General features: G+C 40.7%; 3 protein-coding genes across 6 annotated transcripts in view; 2 read left to right on the top strand and 1 right to left on the bottom strand.

Annotated features, from left to right (window-relative positions):
* The window catches only part of PPTC7 (protein phosphatase targeting COQ7), a 22,991-nt gene extending 19,049 nt beyond the window's left edge, over positions 1–3,942 (top strand). Inside the window, exon 6 of the mRNA XM_040577486.1 lies at positions 323–3,942. Within this exon, the coding sequence (XP_040433420.1) occupies positions 323–381 (59 nt within the window). The 3' untranslated portion in view covers positions 382–3,942. The remainder of the gene's footprint in view (positions 1–322) is intronic.
* On the bottom strand, positions 2,561–14,079 carry RAD9B (RAD9 checkpoint clamp component B). 2 transcript variants are annotated; one of them, XM_040577476.1, is made up of 11 exons: positions 13,917–14,048; positions 13,394–13,464; positions 12,320–12,469; positions 11,695–11,809; positions 10,595–10,694; positions 9,856–9,962; positions 7,839–7,945; positions 7,323–7,387; positions 6,651–6,773; positions 5,679–5,934; positions 2,561–5,335 (listed from the first exon to the last, which is right to left on the bottom strand). In XM_040577476.1, the coding sequence occupies exons 1-11, from the start codon at positions 13,948–13,950 to the stop codon at positions 5,207–5,209; spliced, it is 1,257 nt and encodes a 418-aa protein (XP_040433410.1). In that variant the 5' UTR covers positions 13,951–14,048; the 3' UTR covers positions 2,561–5,206. The 2 variants fall into 2 exon arrangements, with proteins under 2 accessions (XP_040433410.1, XP_040433411.1); XM_040577477.1 differs by lacking the exon at positions 13,394–13,464 and having other exon boundaries at positions 13,917–14,079.
* Positions 13,995–18,105, top strand: VPS29 (VPS29 retromer complex component). 3 transcript variants are annotated; one of them, XM_040577492.1, is made up of 5 exons: positions 14,001–14,106; positions 14,502–14,513; positions 16,549–16,740; positions 17,202–17,437; positions 17,734–18,105. In XM_040577492.1, the coding sequence occupies exons 1-5, from the start codon at positions 14,104–14,106 to the stop codon at positions 17,849–17,851; spliced, it is 561 nt and encodes a 186-aa protein (XP_040433426.1). In that variant the 5' UTR covers positions 14,001–14,103; the 3' UTR covers positions 17,852–18,105. The 3 variants fall into 3 exon arrangements, with proteins under 3 accessions (XP_040433427.1, XP_040433426.1, XP_040433425.1); XM_040577491.1 differs by having other exon boundaries at positions 14,092–14,160; XM_040577493.1 differs by lacking the exon at positions 14,502–14,513 and having other exon boundaries at positions 13,995–14,106.

The raw sequence follows: 18,105 nt of genomic DNA, 5'->3' as shown, positions 1-18,105 counted from the left end.
CTTTTTTTGTAGATTTTTTCTCACATACGATTACAAAAAGAGGCTTTCTGCTCTACTGGCTAACGACGATGTTCAGGGTTCTATGTAACTTCTACTGGTTTATCATCTCACTGTTGCTTAAAAGGAGAGGGCATTTTTACTAAATGTTATTGCTACCCTTAGTTGCACAGCTGAGAGGAGGCAGAGTTCTCGTGTCTGCACAATACATTTTTTGCATATTTAAACCAGTTTAAAAAGAGCTTTCCATGGGGGAGCATGACAGGCTATAGGAGGACAACCCCGTGTGGTTTGACGTAATAGTTTTGTTCTTTCCATGTTGCAGGGGGAAAACCAGACGACATCACCGTCCTTCTTTCTATTGTAGCCGAGTACACAGACTGATCAGCCGAGTGCCAGCTTCTGATGTTTTCATTATCCCCGAGCTCCTCGCTTCACATGTACGGTTTCCTGCTGGCAGGATTGCTTTCTTCCTTTGCAGCTGATCTCAGCAGCCAGTTTTCGAGCTCGTTGCCTGTCTTGAGACACAACTGAAGAAATCCTTATTAAGAACCACTCGTAGTACACTGGTCTTTGTCTGCCAGCAAGAAATGAAGAAGTTCAAGGCTTGAAGCATGTCTTTCAGAGCTTAGTAATTGTCCATATAAGGGGGAGGATCAATCCCATATCGTTACCGCATTTGAAATGTGACTTACTTTCAGATGAGTAGAATTGGTTTATCATCTTTCAAATTAGATTCGATAGATAAAAACCTCTACAGGAGGGCATATTATTCTATCTACTAGAAACATTCACTGTTCATTAAAGGGTATGTTACAGAACACAGTTTCATAAGCATAGTCTTGTTACAGTGATAGCTGAGGTTTCGTGTTTCTAAGTTCTGGTTTTCAGGAGATTTATAACTGCTGTAAACTTTTTGCTCTTGCCATACGTGGTGTCAGCCTAGGAGCCTTTTCTAGTACAAAATTTCAAAAACATACTTAGGTCAAGTTATATGGATGCAAATGTGTTGTGATTTCAGGTGCTTAACTGTGATCTTAAAAGTTCTGCAGATCATTCGTCCATAATGGGCCTGATATCTGGATGTTTTGGCTGTGGATAACTTTATTTTTTTTAAAGAAAAATTATAACTCTTGTCTCAAGAAGCCAAGATGGTCAAAGTTGAGATCCTTCGAGCATTTTAACCCATCTCACCAGCACAGGATGATATGGCGTAAATGCTACAATGGGAGGCTGCGCAAAGAACAGATCAGCCTCAACTCTGAACATCTTCACTTTTGGTGGATAACTTTGTTGTTAACTAAACGTGATTTGTGTTAATATTGCCACTCTTGCTTGTGTAGAACAGCACATGCTGGACCAGTCTAAGCCCAGCTGATCCTTGTATTTCTGGCTCTCAACCACGCGCCTCTTTGCTTATGCTGTGGCAGCAGCAGTAAGTACATAAATGGAAACTATTAATGAATAATCAGCAAAACTTACATTTCAGTAACTAAAGTTTAGGGTTTTCAGAATGAACCTTAATGATGTTTACAGTTATCTAACAGCCACTTTGCAATATGACATTTCCTTTTGAATTACAGTAGCTCACAATTGTTCCCCCTGTTCCAGCAAGCTTTCCTTTCTTTTCCGAGGTTCATACAGATAGCTGATAGCTGTAAAGATATATATATTTTTGGTCAGTTTTTCATTAACTTTTTTGCTGGTAGAAGAGTATGTAGAAATAAATTAAAGCCATGTTTTTATATATATAAAAAGTCGGGTAATGTTGATGTTTAGGTGAGTGCAGTTAAACTTGGTCAGTAAGTAATCTTACCTGCTCTCAAAAGGAGATATTTACTACCTGGTTTATTGTATTAAAACTGTTTAAGTTTGAGGTTACCTCAACTTGTTTAAAGAATTTTTGTGGACTTGTACTGTATATTTGCGTAACTATGTCAAGCTTTTATTTAAGATCATTTAACATGTACCATGTACATGTCATTTTACTATATTTCAATGCATCGTGCTTGTAACAGGCATTTCATTTATAATAAGAATAAGTGATTAATTTGGAAGCTCTTCGGTAATTTATCTGCTATTCCTAAATTGGCGTAATGTTAGCTCTCTATTTTAAATCACCTTGTAATTACTTGTCAAAATGCCTTAACTACCCTAACTTGACCAAAATACTATTTTGGTGAGGGTACGGGGAGGATTCTATTAATGAAGAAAAATTACCTAGTTTCGCGATACACGGAGCAGTGAGTGGTGAATAACTTTGCACAAATTGTCAGTCCTTGTTTTTTAAAACTGAACAAGCTGTATCTAGCTGTCTCGTTAGAAGGAATGTATTCATGCTGCAGTATAGGGCTTTCTTTCTAGCATTTGGGAGGGGTGCTGCACTCTCAAATCTGGGTATCTTTACATTGTATTCTCCAGTATTTACTCTCGTGTTTCTTTATTAGAGCTGATTTGATCAATTGAACTCACCTTAAAACAATGCCCTTGTAGACCTGACCGTTTTGCACTCTGACCCCTTGCTCTCAGTACGCTCGTGCCCAGCCTTCATTATTTTTTTCCCCCCACTTTCTAGAAGTACAAATTGAGAAATATTTGTGGATCAGATAAATGAGTATGGCAAAGGTGCTTACCCCCGAGTGAGATGTTGCATGCGCTGTACTCTGCCTCTGCTGGTCCGGGGTCTGGAACCCTGGATCAGGGAGATTCTGCCACCTTCTCAGAAGTTAAACTGTGCCGCCTGGTGGGTTTGAGTCTACGCCTTGCTGTCTGTGTTAAAGCAGTTCTTAGCTAAGCAGTATCTATAAAGCCATTTGCCTCATATCACATCATGATTTTTTTTAATAAAGAACAAATTTGGATTTTAATTTACAAATCATGAGTTTATCCCTCACTGGACACACCAAAGACCAGTAAAGCTTATAGCTTTTCCATCTGTTTATAAAGCAATACTGTATTATAAAGAATCGATATTTTTATCACATGCTTGTTTTTGTTTTTGTTCTTAAGATGTGCACTCTAAACATATCAAACCTAATTTCTTCCTATGAACTTAAGCTGTCTGCGCACAACAAATTTTTGGAAGAGGGATCGACAGGGCCCGTACTATCAAAATAACTTCAAATGATGCATGAAGCAGTAACACTTCCTAGGAATTAGTTTATTGTGACTATTCATAAGAGGAACGTACAAGAAAGGTGTTCTGCGTAATGGAAACACGCTTGAAAGGAGAACAGGCTGATTTCAGCTGCTGCCGAAGGTTTTTGTTAGCTGTCAGGAGCTGGTTGGTAGGGAGCAGTAATCTGAAGGAAAAGGAAGAGATTTTTAGATACCAGTACTACGGTACCACGACAGGTAATAGCGCTCGCGGGAGTTGGGATTTCTGCAGCAGTGTTACTGGGTATTTGGGTGAAAAAGGGCTAAGATGTGGTGAATTGGAAAACTGTGGTTCTGTGCTACTTTTATGGCTATCTTTGGGAGACCTCCAGCATACAGTTTCCCTCTAAATTTGCTTTCTTTGCGTTTCTAAAGAAGGTACGGCAGATAAATAGAAGGGAAGAAAAAGATTTTGGGACCAGACAGTTATGACTGAGTAAGGGAGAGGGGAGAGGTGTGAAGGTCTAGCAAAGCTGTAAAGTATTCTGTGATGGAATCTCCATCTCTTGTAATGGACATCCTCTCGCCAGGGAGGAATCAGACTTCGTGTGTGTGTGTAGAAACCGACTGTATGAAGTAGTTCTTGCAAAGATAGCTGAAATAATGAAGCAAATCTGAGTCTGTATCTAATGAGGATGCTTTTTTGTTGTTGTTAAAATGAGACTATCATCTATGCTTACGTAAGAGGCAATTATGTGAATTTCATGTCTGAGGTATAACTTATGCAGGAATAGTTCTGTAAATACATTTAAATGAATTGTAAAGATATTTAATAAATATAGTATTTATACTAAAATGTGTTTTTTAAAGTAAAGTTGACTGCAAAAATTCTGTTCGTTGCTGCAGTGACGTTGCTGGTAGCACAGAGCTGCCCAGCCACCACTTAAGGTGTCTGGCTCTTGTTCAGAGCTCCGCGGTGTCCTCAAATCTGTCTGTAAGTGATGCCATGCCCCACTACACAGAACTCCTCTGCAAGAGTTTGGCAAGCAGAATAACTGTCTTTTAAATCAACCAAAGATTGGAAATGTCAGTATTTTGAGTGTGACTTTGGAAATACTACACGGTAATTTTCTCTGCAAGCTTGTTTAGCAGTGAGCAAATGTGTGCCCTGCTGTTGTACAGATCTCCAGCTCTGTTCAGTATAAATCACATTGATCCATTATCCTGCTGCACCAAAAAGCATTTGTGGACGTTCTCTCCCCAGGAAAGTGGCTGCAAGCAGTTTTGTGGCTTGTTGTTGAGATGTAGTGAACAGGGCCAGAGAGCCCCGTCACTGACTTCTGCTGGAGGAGGTGAGGGAAGGGAAAAGAACAACTCAAGGCTGAAACACAAGAACTCATAAGCTGTGTTTTCAAATCATTTTTTAATCACAATTTTTATTTCTTTAACCAAAGTTGTCATAGAAATGCATTTATTCAGCTAAATCCTACTTCTACAAAATTTCTGTAAGAATACCAGTTGTTATATAGCAATAATGTATTTATTTGGCGGTGCTGCAGTAGGTGGGTTTCCTATTCAGAGCTTCTGACTTTACAACAGTAGCTTAATTTGTCTGAAGTGCTAACGCAGTTTGAATTCTCTTGTGAGACTGGAAAGCTGAACATGCAAAGCAATGTGTCTACAGAACACATATACAAATCTAAATGACCTAAATTTATATTATGACAGCAGCTACGGCTTTAAAATGATTAGTACTGGTGCTTAATGTAGAGAATAAACATTTAACTGGTACTGACATGGCAGGAAATGATAGAGTGCTCTGTACCAAGTAGTTCTGTCCTTTTGGTACATTCCCCTTGGAGGGGAAAAAAAAACAAACACACTTAAGTGGAATTTCCATCCACTTCCCAGACTTTGACAATAGATGTTAGTGAAATGCAATTTACCAAACAAGTAGCGTCCATCAAGTTCCAGCTTGCCTAAGAACTGCAGGACGTTTTTGTAACAGAATTAAACTTCTTTCTAAGGCTAGAAACTGCTCTACACCATGTCAAATACGCTTCTGTCTTTCAAGGCGGTCCACGTTAGTCTTGGATTCGTACACCTCATGTTACTAGAGAACTTGGGAGCTCTGCATGTTGCCAAAATCCTCTTCAGCGTCACTAGCTGTTGCTAAACTATGGGAGGTGTGATTGATGGCATCCTTCTTAGGAGAAACTGCTCCAAAGAACAAGAACTGAAACTGGAAAATGCAACGTTTGCAAGAGTAAGACATTATGCATGTGATACAGAATTTGGGGGTTAATTAATTATTTCTGACGCTTTTGCCATTTTCAAAATACATTTTAAAGTCTCTGTCAGTCTGTGGTGGTGTTTCCTAGTAAAGTATTTTCAGCGTTATAGCTAAACATGGTGTTTTTGTCAGCTACGCTGCTATGAAAGCTGGTTCCATTGAAATGCCACTCAGTGAGTACCAACATGTAGTTGTAGCCCCTGGACTACATGCAGCATCCAATTTTTAAATGACAGCTAAGGTATTTCACTGTTTTATAATACAACATAAATATGACCGGGAGTGTCCTTACCTTGTGATAATGAGCTTCTCTTGACTCTGCTTCCAGCACTGCTTGGTCATCTGTCTCGGGCATGGCTGTTCCCTCAAGATGTTTCAAAACGTTCCCCGAGTTCCATGTATTCTGTTTTGCCACAGGACTTGCAGGTGCCACTGGCTCTGAGTTCTGTTCATTTTCATTCTGCCGTGGCTTTTTGGAAGCAACTGCTTCTGCATTACAGTCCTTATCCATGGAGGAGTTTTCAGATTTGCCCATGTACACCTTTGAGCTAGATCAGAGAGTGTAGGTCAGATTAGTAATTGGCCTCTGCGTGTCTTTGTTAAAGTGTCTTTGCCTGCTAATGGCAGGCATTACAGCTTTACAACAGATTCAGCAAGTATCTTCCCCTCTTACTGCAACAGAACTCCATGGAGGTAAAGCTAATGAGAGGCTAGTGCGGAATGCTCTCCTTTGTGCCAAAAGCTTCAGTGCTGTTCACGATATTAAGAAATAATGCCAAAAGGCTTGGCTGCTGGCTCACCTTTTGCTACAGAAACAGTTCCTCAGTGGTACAGATAATGGAAGTTGTGATCAAGAAAGGACTGTGTAACTAAAACCATTCCCTTGCACGCTTGCAATAGGTAAGAGACCCGTGAGGTGACTCGGGCTGCTCAAGCACCCGGTGGCTGTCTGAACTGTGGCACTGCCTATACAAACAGCAGACTGCAGCTGTAGCTTTGATGAAAAGAATCCACAGGTGGAGAAAGAGATTGAGGTCTCCCTGCCATGCTCTGGCTGGGCTTCAAACTATTTCAACCTTTTTCTGAATGTATCTAGTTCATAGAGTTCACAGTTTTCCTACACAAAAAATGCTGCAGGATCAGTATAGTGCTTATGAACACCCTGCAAGAATACGCAGATCGCTTTGACCTAGCAGGAAAACTTTGAACTTCAACTTTTCAGCCTGCTAAGTCAACCTGCCTCCCTCACCCACCCCGGTGTTACCTTTCTGGAATCCGTGAACAGCACGTGGGCTCCTGGGAAGCTGTCCCATTGTCGATGTCAGACAACGTAGCCAAAATAAAGCTGGCTTCCAGCACCATGTCTTCAATGCTGAAAGCAACTGGTCTAAACACAAACATGTACAGACGAAGCAGCATGCATCATTATATGTATTTTGGGAGGAAACACAGCTCATGCAATTCTATAGATGCAGATCACAAAATACCCAGCTGAAAAAATTAATATTTGCTGCTTAAGAACCTAAGATGGCTTCCTTTTAGATTTAAATACATCAACAAGCAAATACTATACAATATTATGCTTAGTTAAATTGTAGTTTTAAATAAAAACTGCTAAAGTTATATTTTAAACTAAAAATGTGTCATTTCTTTTGTCCACTAAATAAAACTGCATGTATTAGGCTTGAGAACCTGAAGTGTCCAGGCAGCTTGTAGGTGCTTGCTAGGCAGCATGGCTAGTTTAGTAATCCAGGTGTCCATGTTAAATGCTTTATGCGCAGTAACAAACTACTTAACCCGGTATTGCACATTAGAGCTTCTATTCTGAAATGAACATTTTTTTACAGTTAAATACGTATCAAGTGACCTGCAGTCAAAAAAACCAGCTGTAGAGTTGTAACTGTGCTATGTCTAGATAGGTAGTTCCAGAACGTACTTCCCAGATATGTCAAAATGGATTGAGACAGGACCGTGGGTAGCTTCGGAAAATGCCAGTAGTCCCTGAAAAGAAGGGGTGAGTGGTTAAGTGCTATTTTAAACACAGATGAAGATTAACATTAGAGAACACGTTTATTGCAGCTGTTGTTTACTGGCAAAAAAGTAAAAGTCTGCTGCTTCTAGAGTCCATTTCCTGCCTTCTCCGCCTGGAGCTTTGCCTAAGAAACCTCTGCAGTAGAGCTACTGTGCCCATGATGCCTTCTCCAGTAGTTATGTGTCTGCCCAGCACTGAAATTACTCTTCTGCTGGTTTAAAAGCTTTGCCTTTCAAAGGCTGCTGTGAGGGACTCTGCAGTATCCTAAGGATGCCTGTTTTTAAAGCCAACCCTTAACCAGCTGGTGAAATCCTGCTACCAGCCAGGGGGCCCCTGGTGCAACACTTACAGGAGGAATCGTTCTTCACTGCCCACATCAAGTCATGCAAATTAATGGAAATTGACAAATCCTTAACTTACCCTCAATTCTTTAAGGCAAAATGTCACTTCAGAATCTACTCCAACTTGGAAGTAGTCAAATTCATCTGGATTTAGCTGTATTTCAGTAAGCATTGTCTTTGAAAAGTCTGTTTGAAATAACAAGAAAGTCGAGAATTCAGAACAGTGAGACTTGAACTCAAAACTACAATTAAATCGTGATGCTTTTGTTAGCACTGTCTCGACAAATGGTGACTAACAATAATAGATGTTTAGCTTATCTAAATTTATATTTAAATAAAATAAAAAACTCCTGAAATTATTTACAGCATATTATGGGGATTTACACAGCTATTAACAGAACTTATTTTATGTTCCGCTATGCGATGGAGTCCTGATGCCTGCTGTCATTCCTGTAAATCTGCTTTATCTACAGGCATTGATCACAAATGCGATTGCCAGCTTCTTACTGCTGCATAGATGGGAAGACCAAAATGCAGCATGACTGTAACGGATTGATGGTTGTCAGCGATTATGATTAGAGGACCATGAAAACAGACTTGGGTTACTTATTCTAAATTGTCATCTTTTCCTGATACTATGCAAATGACGATGGAAAATAAGGTCTCCAGCATCAGGTATTCAATTGTTGCTCGCTGTCATCTGACTACTCACTAGCTATTATCAGGTGTGTGAAAAGAAAATAAGAGGGTACTATAAATAAGAGGGTACCGTGGGTAAGAAAATAAGAGGGTACTGTAACTGCACCACAGTCTCAGAGGCATTCAGAAAAATACACCAGCTTAAGCAGTTCTCTTCCAAAGCCAGGCCGCTAGGGAAGTATTAAGCTAGTCCCAGCCTCCTCTTTCTTTGCTGAAGAGTTTTTTTCTCAGCCTTCAACAAGGCCCTACTGCATGGTCAAATACACTCTTGTAAAGTTCCTCAGAACTGCAAAAATAAATGTTTACAGCACACCTGCCAACTTCTCCAAGGCAGAGCCTACCACGTGCAAATGAAAACAGGCCTAGGCAGAAGCTGTAATTTCTGTCTCTGAAAATTAAACCTGAATGTGGAAAAACCCAATCCATCAGCAGATGGTATGTTCAAAGGACACGCTTTGTTTCAGAGCGTGCACAACATCTGCTGCAGGCAGTACTCTGCATCGCATGCTACGCAACAAAAACCACACCTGTCGTTCCTCTTTTTCTCCCGTTTGATTGTTCATTTTTTTTCGGTATCCCACTGCATTTCTACCTACTATTTTTTCACTCTCCTTCTTACAATAATGCTTTTAAAAGTATGTTTTAAAAATAATATTTAAAATAATATTTTTTCCTTCAAAATGTAATATTTTTATAGTATTTTCAGTAATTTCTTTCCTGTTTCACTTCTGTTAGTTTCCACCACTTAATCCTTCTTGCTCTCCACTGTTTTAGCCTGTTCTAAGCACAATCCCCACACCTACACTCCAGGTAGTCATCTTTTTCTAGGTCATTATCCTCAGCTTTGGTCAGAAGTATGAAAAGCATCCCTTTATTATATGATACACAAGAACCTGTACTTCAAAAACACAATCATAACATTAAAATTAGTCTGAGTCACACGCCAAGAATCTGGACTGTTCTCCATCTCAGATCCGAAAATAACAACACACAACATAACAGTATTAGGCCAGCTAACACACTAGATACACTCTGTAACAGTATCAATTCTCTAATTATGTTACTCTGATTTAAATAGTTCATTTTAAAGCCTAATATTATCTCCTTTTCCCTGTCTGTTTCCATGCTTCTGCTCTTACAGCACGGTAATTACCTCTGTTGAAGCCTACAGCAAATGGTGTAATTTATTTCAATTGGCTGCTCAGCCTGCTATCTGCCACCGATACCAGGAAAATATTATTAAAACCATCGTTTCTTAAGCCAGAGGTTAGCAGTCTGACTTAAAAATCTCCATCTCATTCAGCCATGAAATGGATTTTCCATTTCTGTTGCAGGTTATTCCTGCAGTTCACCCATTCTGTAGTCCCAATAGCCCTTTGGATTTTGCATTTCCTTACCAGCGTCTTCCTCAGCGTAACTCCTGAAACAAACCTTCATTGGAGTAACCGATAAAGTTACTTCCTCTTGACTGGTTGGAAAGTGGATCATTATATCAGCCAGCAGCCTATAAAATTTAATTTAGTATTAAAATAATTTTACATGACGCAAGTTATTATCTAGCAATTGTTACTGGCATTAGAAATTAAAATTGCTCCTTGGCAATATCGTTGGAAAAAACACCTTTGAAATGTGCAACCCTTCAAGTATGCTGTAGCTTTAAAACTGATTTATACAGTACTAGGTATGTAAGAAATCTAAAAATACAACCAGCAATTATGAAATCAAATTTGCTTACATTTAATACCTGTGTATGTTGCCCAATCAGCCTCGCATACACATATAGTGCTGCTACCTTTCCATATGCATACATACGGCAATTAAAAACCCTTCTACTTTTATTACTGGATTCTTTGCCCATAAAATTTAAGCACCCCTTTATTTGCTGGAGGTGGAAGTTGATCAAAGGTGTGAATTCAAATTATACACTACACACTTCTCAAGGTTGCAGCAGGATTCATGGCAGAACGATCCCTGTTTCTGAAGTTGTAACGTGACATATCAAGTATTAGAACAATGGATTTAGCAACTCACCATTTTTGACTGTGGGCCCTAACCAAATTTTGTTTATGTTAATAACTATAACTGCAGTACTGTCTCCTGGATGATTTTTCAGAAAAATACTTTTCTATTCATTACCTGGAGTGGACTTTAAGTATGTTCGGACACATGTGCTTTGCAAAAACAGCCTGCAGTGGATCACATTCTTGGAAAGTCAGATTATATGTTTTTATAATACCTAAGTATAAAGCATACGAACAAAAATCAATAGTTAGAATTGTAAAGCTTACATTAAAGTCTAAAAATCAAGGGCCTAAAATTCTATTTATTTTTTTTTTAGTATTAATTGTTCTTTTAAGACATCTCAATAGAGAAAGTAACTGACTATAGCAGTAACTCACCCACAAATAGAAGACTGAATTAAAATGCCATCTAACACTTCCTTCATCCTATTAGTTATTCCCTCTAGCATCTGAGTATTTTAAGAATTCACAGCAAATGAATGAACAGCAACAAGTCCAACAAACGCGTGGGAAAAAAAAAATCTTCAATATTTAACTGTTACAGTAATATAAATGGTGGTGGAATACATAAGGCAAACCCTACAGGTCTCTGTTTCTAGATAAGCATGAGCTGATGTGTGAACTAAGTGAGCTTAATTGTCTTGAGACCTCATTCAATATATAACCTCTTTATATAAGCTAGATTTGTTTAATAGTATAAAACACAGCCCAGCTCAGCAAGCTATGATGGTTCTGTATGAGTTTTGCAGAGACTAACGCCAATGAACATGCACCCTGTTCTGCTGGAATTAGGGTATCAGACCTGCTACCACGTTAAAGAGCTGTAGTGTTATTAGCAGAAAGACCCACTATATCCTCAAGTTCAAACACCTGCCAAGGCAGGACTTCCCTCCCTCACCTTTTAAATTCCATAAAGTGTGTTTTTCAGAACTGAAACCAGCCTAATTCTAACTGGTGTAAGCTGTGGGCTGACAATTAATATATAATATGCATAACTACTGAACTGAAGAAAGTTGGTCTGATATATCCTGTCATAACTTTTTTTTTTAACAAGGTGACGTACATGCTGAATACAAATTTTGATGTGAAGAGGCTGAAAGTGTTTGGCATAATGTTCCATCAATTACACTCAGTTAGTAATTACACTAAATATTATGTTATCCTGCTGTTTTAAACTGCTTCTGTTTCTGGAAAGTGACTTTTTGCATAACCTACCATTTCTGCAGAGAAGCTGAAAAGTTATGTGATGCTCATTAGTATTTGTATAAATGCTGCATTTCTCTACATTCCTTTCCAGCACATTTACACATCTAAATACAGGAAGAACTGACTGGGGAAGAAAAAAGATCAGTGCAGAGGTTACTCACCAAGAAGTTTTGCAATGTTATTCCCTAGCCTCATGCAGTTCATCTCGAGCTTTTATGGCTTCCCCAGACTGCTTTGTAAGCAGACGTGGAGGCAGCCGAAACCGATCTTTGCCAGCCTCACCCACGACTGCAGTCTGTGGCTGACAGGGCTGTTTGCTGAACAACTGGTCAAAGCTCTCCTGGCCTGTACTGTTCTCAAAGGCTACAGGAGAAACACCCAAGAGCCAGAAACGCACTATTCCTTCACCCCAAGATTAAACTGATTCAGGCTTTGGAAACCGCAGGGCACAGCTCAGGAAGTACACCTTTTAAACAGTTAAATACGAATACTCTCTTTCGCAGAATTGCTCAGAAGCACTTAAGTTGAGAGTGATTTGCACGCCTATATGATCCTCCTCCCCCTATAATTTCATTTGGAAATTGAGCTAATTTGCTGCTTATAAAGCTGGACATAACAAACTGTTAAAACATACCTTAATGAATAATTTACATGGAAGTGATAACTGTTTTTCTTTCTGACATGGCTGAGACACAGCTGTCCAGCAGTAATGTTGAAAAAACATAGATGAGAAGAAGATGTACGCATACGCTGACCTTGAAGAATTCACTGATCTTAAGGCAAGCTGAAAAGAAATGTAAAATCATTGATTAACTCCAAACTATTTCATAGTGAATCTTTAAAAAAAGAAAAAAGCTACCTCCGTGCTTCAGGAGCATGCATAAGCCACAAAACCTTTAAATGTGTCCATCTCAAAATAAATATAGATGGATCATGCATATTATCATGTTCAGATTTATCACCTTTATTATTACTGGTCAGAAGTCACAGGTGTAATGCAGGCACAGGAATCCAATCTCGGGATATTTAAGTGTGTGAGTTAAGCTTTGAAGTGTGAGTTACCTAATCACTCAGAGCTTCAGCTTGTGTTTGAGGTATGTGAAGGACTGGAGCCTGTTCTAAAACAATCTTCCTGTACACCCATCCACACAAAGCATACAAATGAGCAAAGCCTTTACCTATGGGATACTTCACGCATGAAAAGAAAGGATCTCCCCTTGCGACCTGCCAGCCACCCAGCAAGCTGAGTTGATCACTTTTAACTCAGAAACCTCTAGAGAAAACCCTAATTCTGCGGGAAGTGGTGTTTGATTAATGGGAGGCATTCTTCCTGTTGAGTCATACCAATACAAAAACATGTTGTTCAAACGCAATTTCTGATGTGGTACAAAACATAAACCTCTTGACCCGTGACAATAGAAATAAAACCCTTGGTATTAATCCGGATGTCCTGGACAAGCTTCACCTTGGGTAACACCAAATTCCAAGAATATTAGGTGCAGAGCAGGTATGAATCTTCCAGGATATAATCTGCATAATTACAATTACAGAAAATATGGCATTTGTCCACGTTGAAAGTGGAGGGAGCTGAGAGGGAATGTGACTCAGACTTAAGTGTACCTGTAGAAAAACAGATAAGGCAATATCCAACAGAACAACCACATTCCCAACAAAGATTTTAAACTGACACTTAATCAAATTTACTTACACCTTTTTCTAAGGGGTCAAAGCAAAACTCATCGCTAATACGTGCTATGGCGTGTATTGCTTTTCCAAATACTAACAGGAAAAAGAAAAAACAAAACAAAACAGTGCAACGTGCATTTTAAGTTAAAACTAGTTATACTGCATCTTCTCCACGATAATTTAAGGGGGAACATTCCACGTTTCCCACACGTTTCCAAGAAAACAGACATGATGGCAAACTACTCTTTCCTTTCCCGTGGCAGCGACACCTCGCTGCTTTCCAGGGCTGCCCCACGGAGGCACACCTCAGGTTTCGCACCGCCCTGCACAAGCAGCCACCGACATGCCCTGGTATCCCCCCGAAGGGCTCCCCACCGCCACACCGACCACCATTTTAGTCAGAAAAAGACATTTTGTGGCGGCAACGAGCGCGGGGACCTCGCCCCGAGGGGCACACAAGGGCTCTGCAGGGGGGTCTCAACGCGTGCCCGCGCTGAGGCAGCGCCCTGAGGGGACCCCCCCCGCACCCTGCCCGCCCTCGGTACCTCTGAGGGGAGCCCCCCCGAGCACCCCCCTCATGGCCGCGCCCTTCCCCTCACGGCGGGCCCCGGATGCAGCCGCAGGGGGGCGGGCGGCGGAGAAACGCGTTCGGGGCCGGCTTGGCCCAGCGGAGGCGCCGTAGCGGCGGCGGGGCCTGGCTTCCGCGGGGAGGCGCGGGCGGCGGCGGGCAGGATGGTGAGAGGCGGCGGGCACGGCCCCGGAGCTCGGCCCCCGGTTCCCCGTCCCCCGGTCGGGGCGCTCCGCTCCCGGCAGCTTCTTACCGCGGGGCTCCGTCAGCCGGCGCCCGGGGGGCGGGACGCGGAGGGGGGAGGCTAGGCCTGGGGAAGGGGGGGGGGGGCTGCGCTCGGAGTGGCTTGTTTTTAATTTTTTCCCCTCATGATTTTTATTTTAACGCTTCTCTCATAACGCCGACAAATCATTAATTGTGATTTTTTTAATTTAATTTTTTTTTTCCTCCCCGTTCATCCGGCTGTGTTTCTCTTTTCTGTTGCTTCCTTTTCGTTTAACGCTGGTCGCGTCTCACCCCGTTTTCCATTCCCCTGTCTGCGATCAACTCCGCCGCCCCTAAGGCCGGGCACAGAGTAAGTGCGCCGAACGGGCTCGGGGGGCGGCCAGCGGGCACCCAGGGCAGGCAGGAGGCACCCAGGGCAGGCAGGAGGCACCCAGGACCCACCTAGGGGCAGGCAGGAGGCACCCAGGGCAGGCAGAAGGCACCCAAGAGGCACCCACAGTACCCAGGAGGCACCCAGGAGGCTCCCAAGACAGGCAGGAAGCGTCCAGGAGGCACCCAGGAAAGTCAGGAGGCACCCAGAAGGCACCCCCAGAGGCACCCAGGCGCTGCTCCTCGCTCCCCAGCTGCACCCCAGCCCCTAGTCACACCTGGGTGCATTCACTTGTTGTTACGGTGGCTTTCCAAGCTTTAATGTAAGTAATGGGAGCTCAGGTGGGATTTGGGGGAACGCGGCCTGCCGGCTCACCAGCGAAGGAGGTGATCTCTGTTGGGTGCAGCTCTGCTGACTGCAGTGGGGCTGTGTGTAAGCGGCAGTGCGGTGTGATTAAACGTCACGTGCAGAACAGGGACTGCGTGCCTAAATCCCAAGGTGTCAGTAAGAGAACCCATTGATTGCCACTTTAATGATCAAAATCACTCGTTACCCATTTTTACGTGCTTTCCAGTACATCATCACAAGAAGGAGCTAGTTAGTATTTTGGAGAACTTTTGAAAGGCCATTAAAAGACGTATCTTTGTATTTCTTTCCTGGATTGGTTTCAAATTGGTAGCTTGTAGAGTGAAGAATTCCTGTACCATTTACCAGTATTTTCAGCTATATACTCTCAAAAGATGAATGGGTTTCACGATGGCATCAAGACATTCTTAATTAGAAAAGGGGGAAAAAAAAAACACCCAAGTCCTCTTTGCCTTTCTGTTGACTGTTAGCATGAAGATAGCTGCATGGCCTAAAAATTTAAAAATTAAGAAAGGTGACTTGATGTGGTTACTCTTGCTTATGTATGTAGGTGTATATACATTTCTGGACTGTGTCTTTTACGCAGATTTGATGGCTGTCGTTTTAGGAACAGTCTTACCAGCAAAGTGTTAGGATTGGAGGATAATCTGCCACAGTTAATTGGGAGGTGTCCATCAGGCTAACAGGGATGCCTGGCTTTAAATCCAGTGGTTGCCGTGTAGGAGCATAACACCCATGCTTCATAGAGCTTTCCATACCCTTCTTGCAGAATTAATTTATCACTACTTTGCTTGCATTAATTACTTCTTTATTAGCAAACCTAAGGCCTAAAATATCAAACCATGGCCTTACTTGATCTGAACCCATAATTTCAAAGCTGCCATTAAATTTGTTTTCCTTGCATATTTTGTAATGAAACTATGAATGGATAAAACTGGTAATAGAAACACTGTATGCAATAATCTATCTTACCTTCTCTGCTGCAGTGTTATTTTTTTTTTCCATTTCATTATTTTGTTAGTCTTACTGTGTTGTTGTTCAGTGGTTCCTACAGTATGGGCTTGGAACAAGCTTCCTGTTCTGGTTAACTATTAACACACATTGCAAATTTGCTATTTTCTTTCTTTTTTTTTTTTCTTGATAAAAACACAGAAGTTAGTTAATGTAGAAAAAGAAGCAGGGCTGAAGGATTTTTAAGGGAACTGACTACAGTTTAGCCAGGTCTGTACTTGAGAACATCTGGTAGAGATGTCCCCTATCTTTTCTTTTCCTTTTTTTAATGTTTAAGTGAAAACAGAATATGGGATAGTTTATGGTAGTTCCCAAATTTGTGTAAATTACATCAAGTATTAATACAGTTCTTATGTTATACTCTGCAGTGGCTTGCTTTCAGCAACAAAATAAAAAAAGATCTCTGTAGACCCTTAAGTTCATAAGGCCCTCCTCTTGACACCATTCAAGATTAGTAAGGGCCCTTGTTTTCACTCAAATGCAGAGATATTCCATCACCATTTCATTCTTATTTTAGTAGCTTTTATATCAAAATGCAGTTACAAAACTGATGACATTGCAATGCTTTCTGTTACGTAATGATTCTTGTCTTAAATATCTGTAATGATTTTTCTTCCCTGTCGTGACACCTGGTAAGTTGGTGTTAGTATTAGGAGATCTTCACATTCCACATCGATGCAACAGCCTCCCAGCCAAATTCAAAAAGCTGCTGGTTCCAGGAAAGATCCAACACATTCTCTGCACGGGAAACCTCTGCACCAAGGACACTTATGACTACCTCAAGACTCTGGCTGGGGATGTTCATGTTGTCAGAGGGGACTTTGATGAGGTAGTGGCTTCTTTTGATATTTGGTTAATCTCTTACATAAAAGCAATGTTTGTGTTATTTGTACTTTAAGTAAAAGTTGGCAAACTGAGCTTATGTAGTACTATGAGTGAAAAGCAAACTGAGCAAAAGAGTTGGAGTTTCAGCTGATATGAATTGCACAGTAAGTTCTCTTCTGTCATCAGTATGAATAAACCTAATTTATGTACTTAGCTGCTAAGACTAAGACTCAAGCCAACAGGAGCTCCCATTGTCAGATCTTTGAAGTTCCTTGCATCTTTACGAAATTCTTGACAGTGTTCATAAAAGCAGTATTGTAGCTCTCGTTTGGTAGCAGTAGAGCCAATCACAAGGTATTTCCATAGGCTTTCCACATTTCTGTGTTTTGTGTAGCTTTTTAATATAAATCTGAAATCTAATATGGCGTTGGTGTTTTTTTTTTTTTTTTTACTTTTGATTTTTAGAACCTGAATTATCCTGAACAGAAAGTTGTAACTGTTGGACAGTTCAAAATTGGGCTGATTCACGGCCATCAGGTCATTCCTTGGGGTGATATGGCAAGCCTGGCACTGCTACAAAGGCAGTTTGATGTGGACATCCTCATTTCAGGACATACACACAAATTTGAGGCATTTGAACATGAAAACAAATTCTATATCAACCCAGGATCAGCTACAGGAGCTTATCATGCCTTAGAAAAGTAAGTAGAGTATGGGAAATACCTGTGGGGGTTTTTGTTCTGATAACAAAACTAAACTACAAACAACACTCCTTGTGAAGGTTAATATTTACATTCTAAATGTCAGGCAGAGGAGGGGTTTATAGTCATTGCTAAGTGTCCTGGAGTGAAACACAGAGAAAGAAAGCTTCAGATCTGATGTACTGTGCTTACAAAATTGGAATCAATGAGAGCGAATCTTGCTAAGAAGTCTAACGATGAAACACTACTAAGGTTATTATATACAAACAATATGATTTTTTTTCCTCTCTTTCTAGCAATATCATTCCTTCATTTGTGCTGATGGATATCCAGGCTTCTACAGTAGTTACGTATGTCTATCAACTAATTGGAGATGATGTGAAAGTAGAAAGAATTGAGTACAAAAAATCTTAAAATATATTTGCTTGTCTGGCATTTTTACCATCTCATTCTGGAACTGCAAGTTACTACAATACTTGATTGTTAGTTTACAGTACTACTTCACTTACTTGCTAACAGCTTAAAAATGTAGCTTCTTGGTAATAACTTTAAAACAACATTGTGTTTGCTTATTTTCTCTGTATGAATTGATTTGTAAAATACGCCATTAAAATAACTGTTTAAATACTGTTCCTTAATGTTATAATAAACTTCACTTCATAGAAAAA

The sequence above is a fragment of the Cygnus olor genome, chromosome 17, assembly GCF_009769625.2.
Source record: "Cygnus olor isolate bCygOlo1 chromosome 17, bCygOlo1.pri.v2, whole genome shotgun sequence".
NCBI classification, from domain to species: domain Eukaryota; kingdom Metazoa; phylum Chordata; class Aves; order Anseriformes; family Anatidae; genus Cygnus; species Cygnus olor.
The sequence above is the reverse complement of the archived record's forward strand: the minus strand, read 5'-3'. Positions and strand labels throughout refer to the sequence as shown.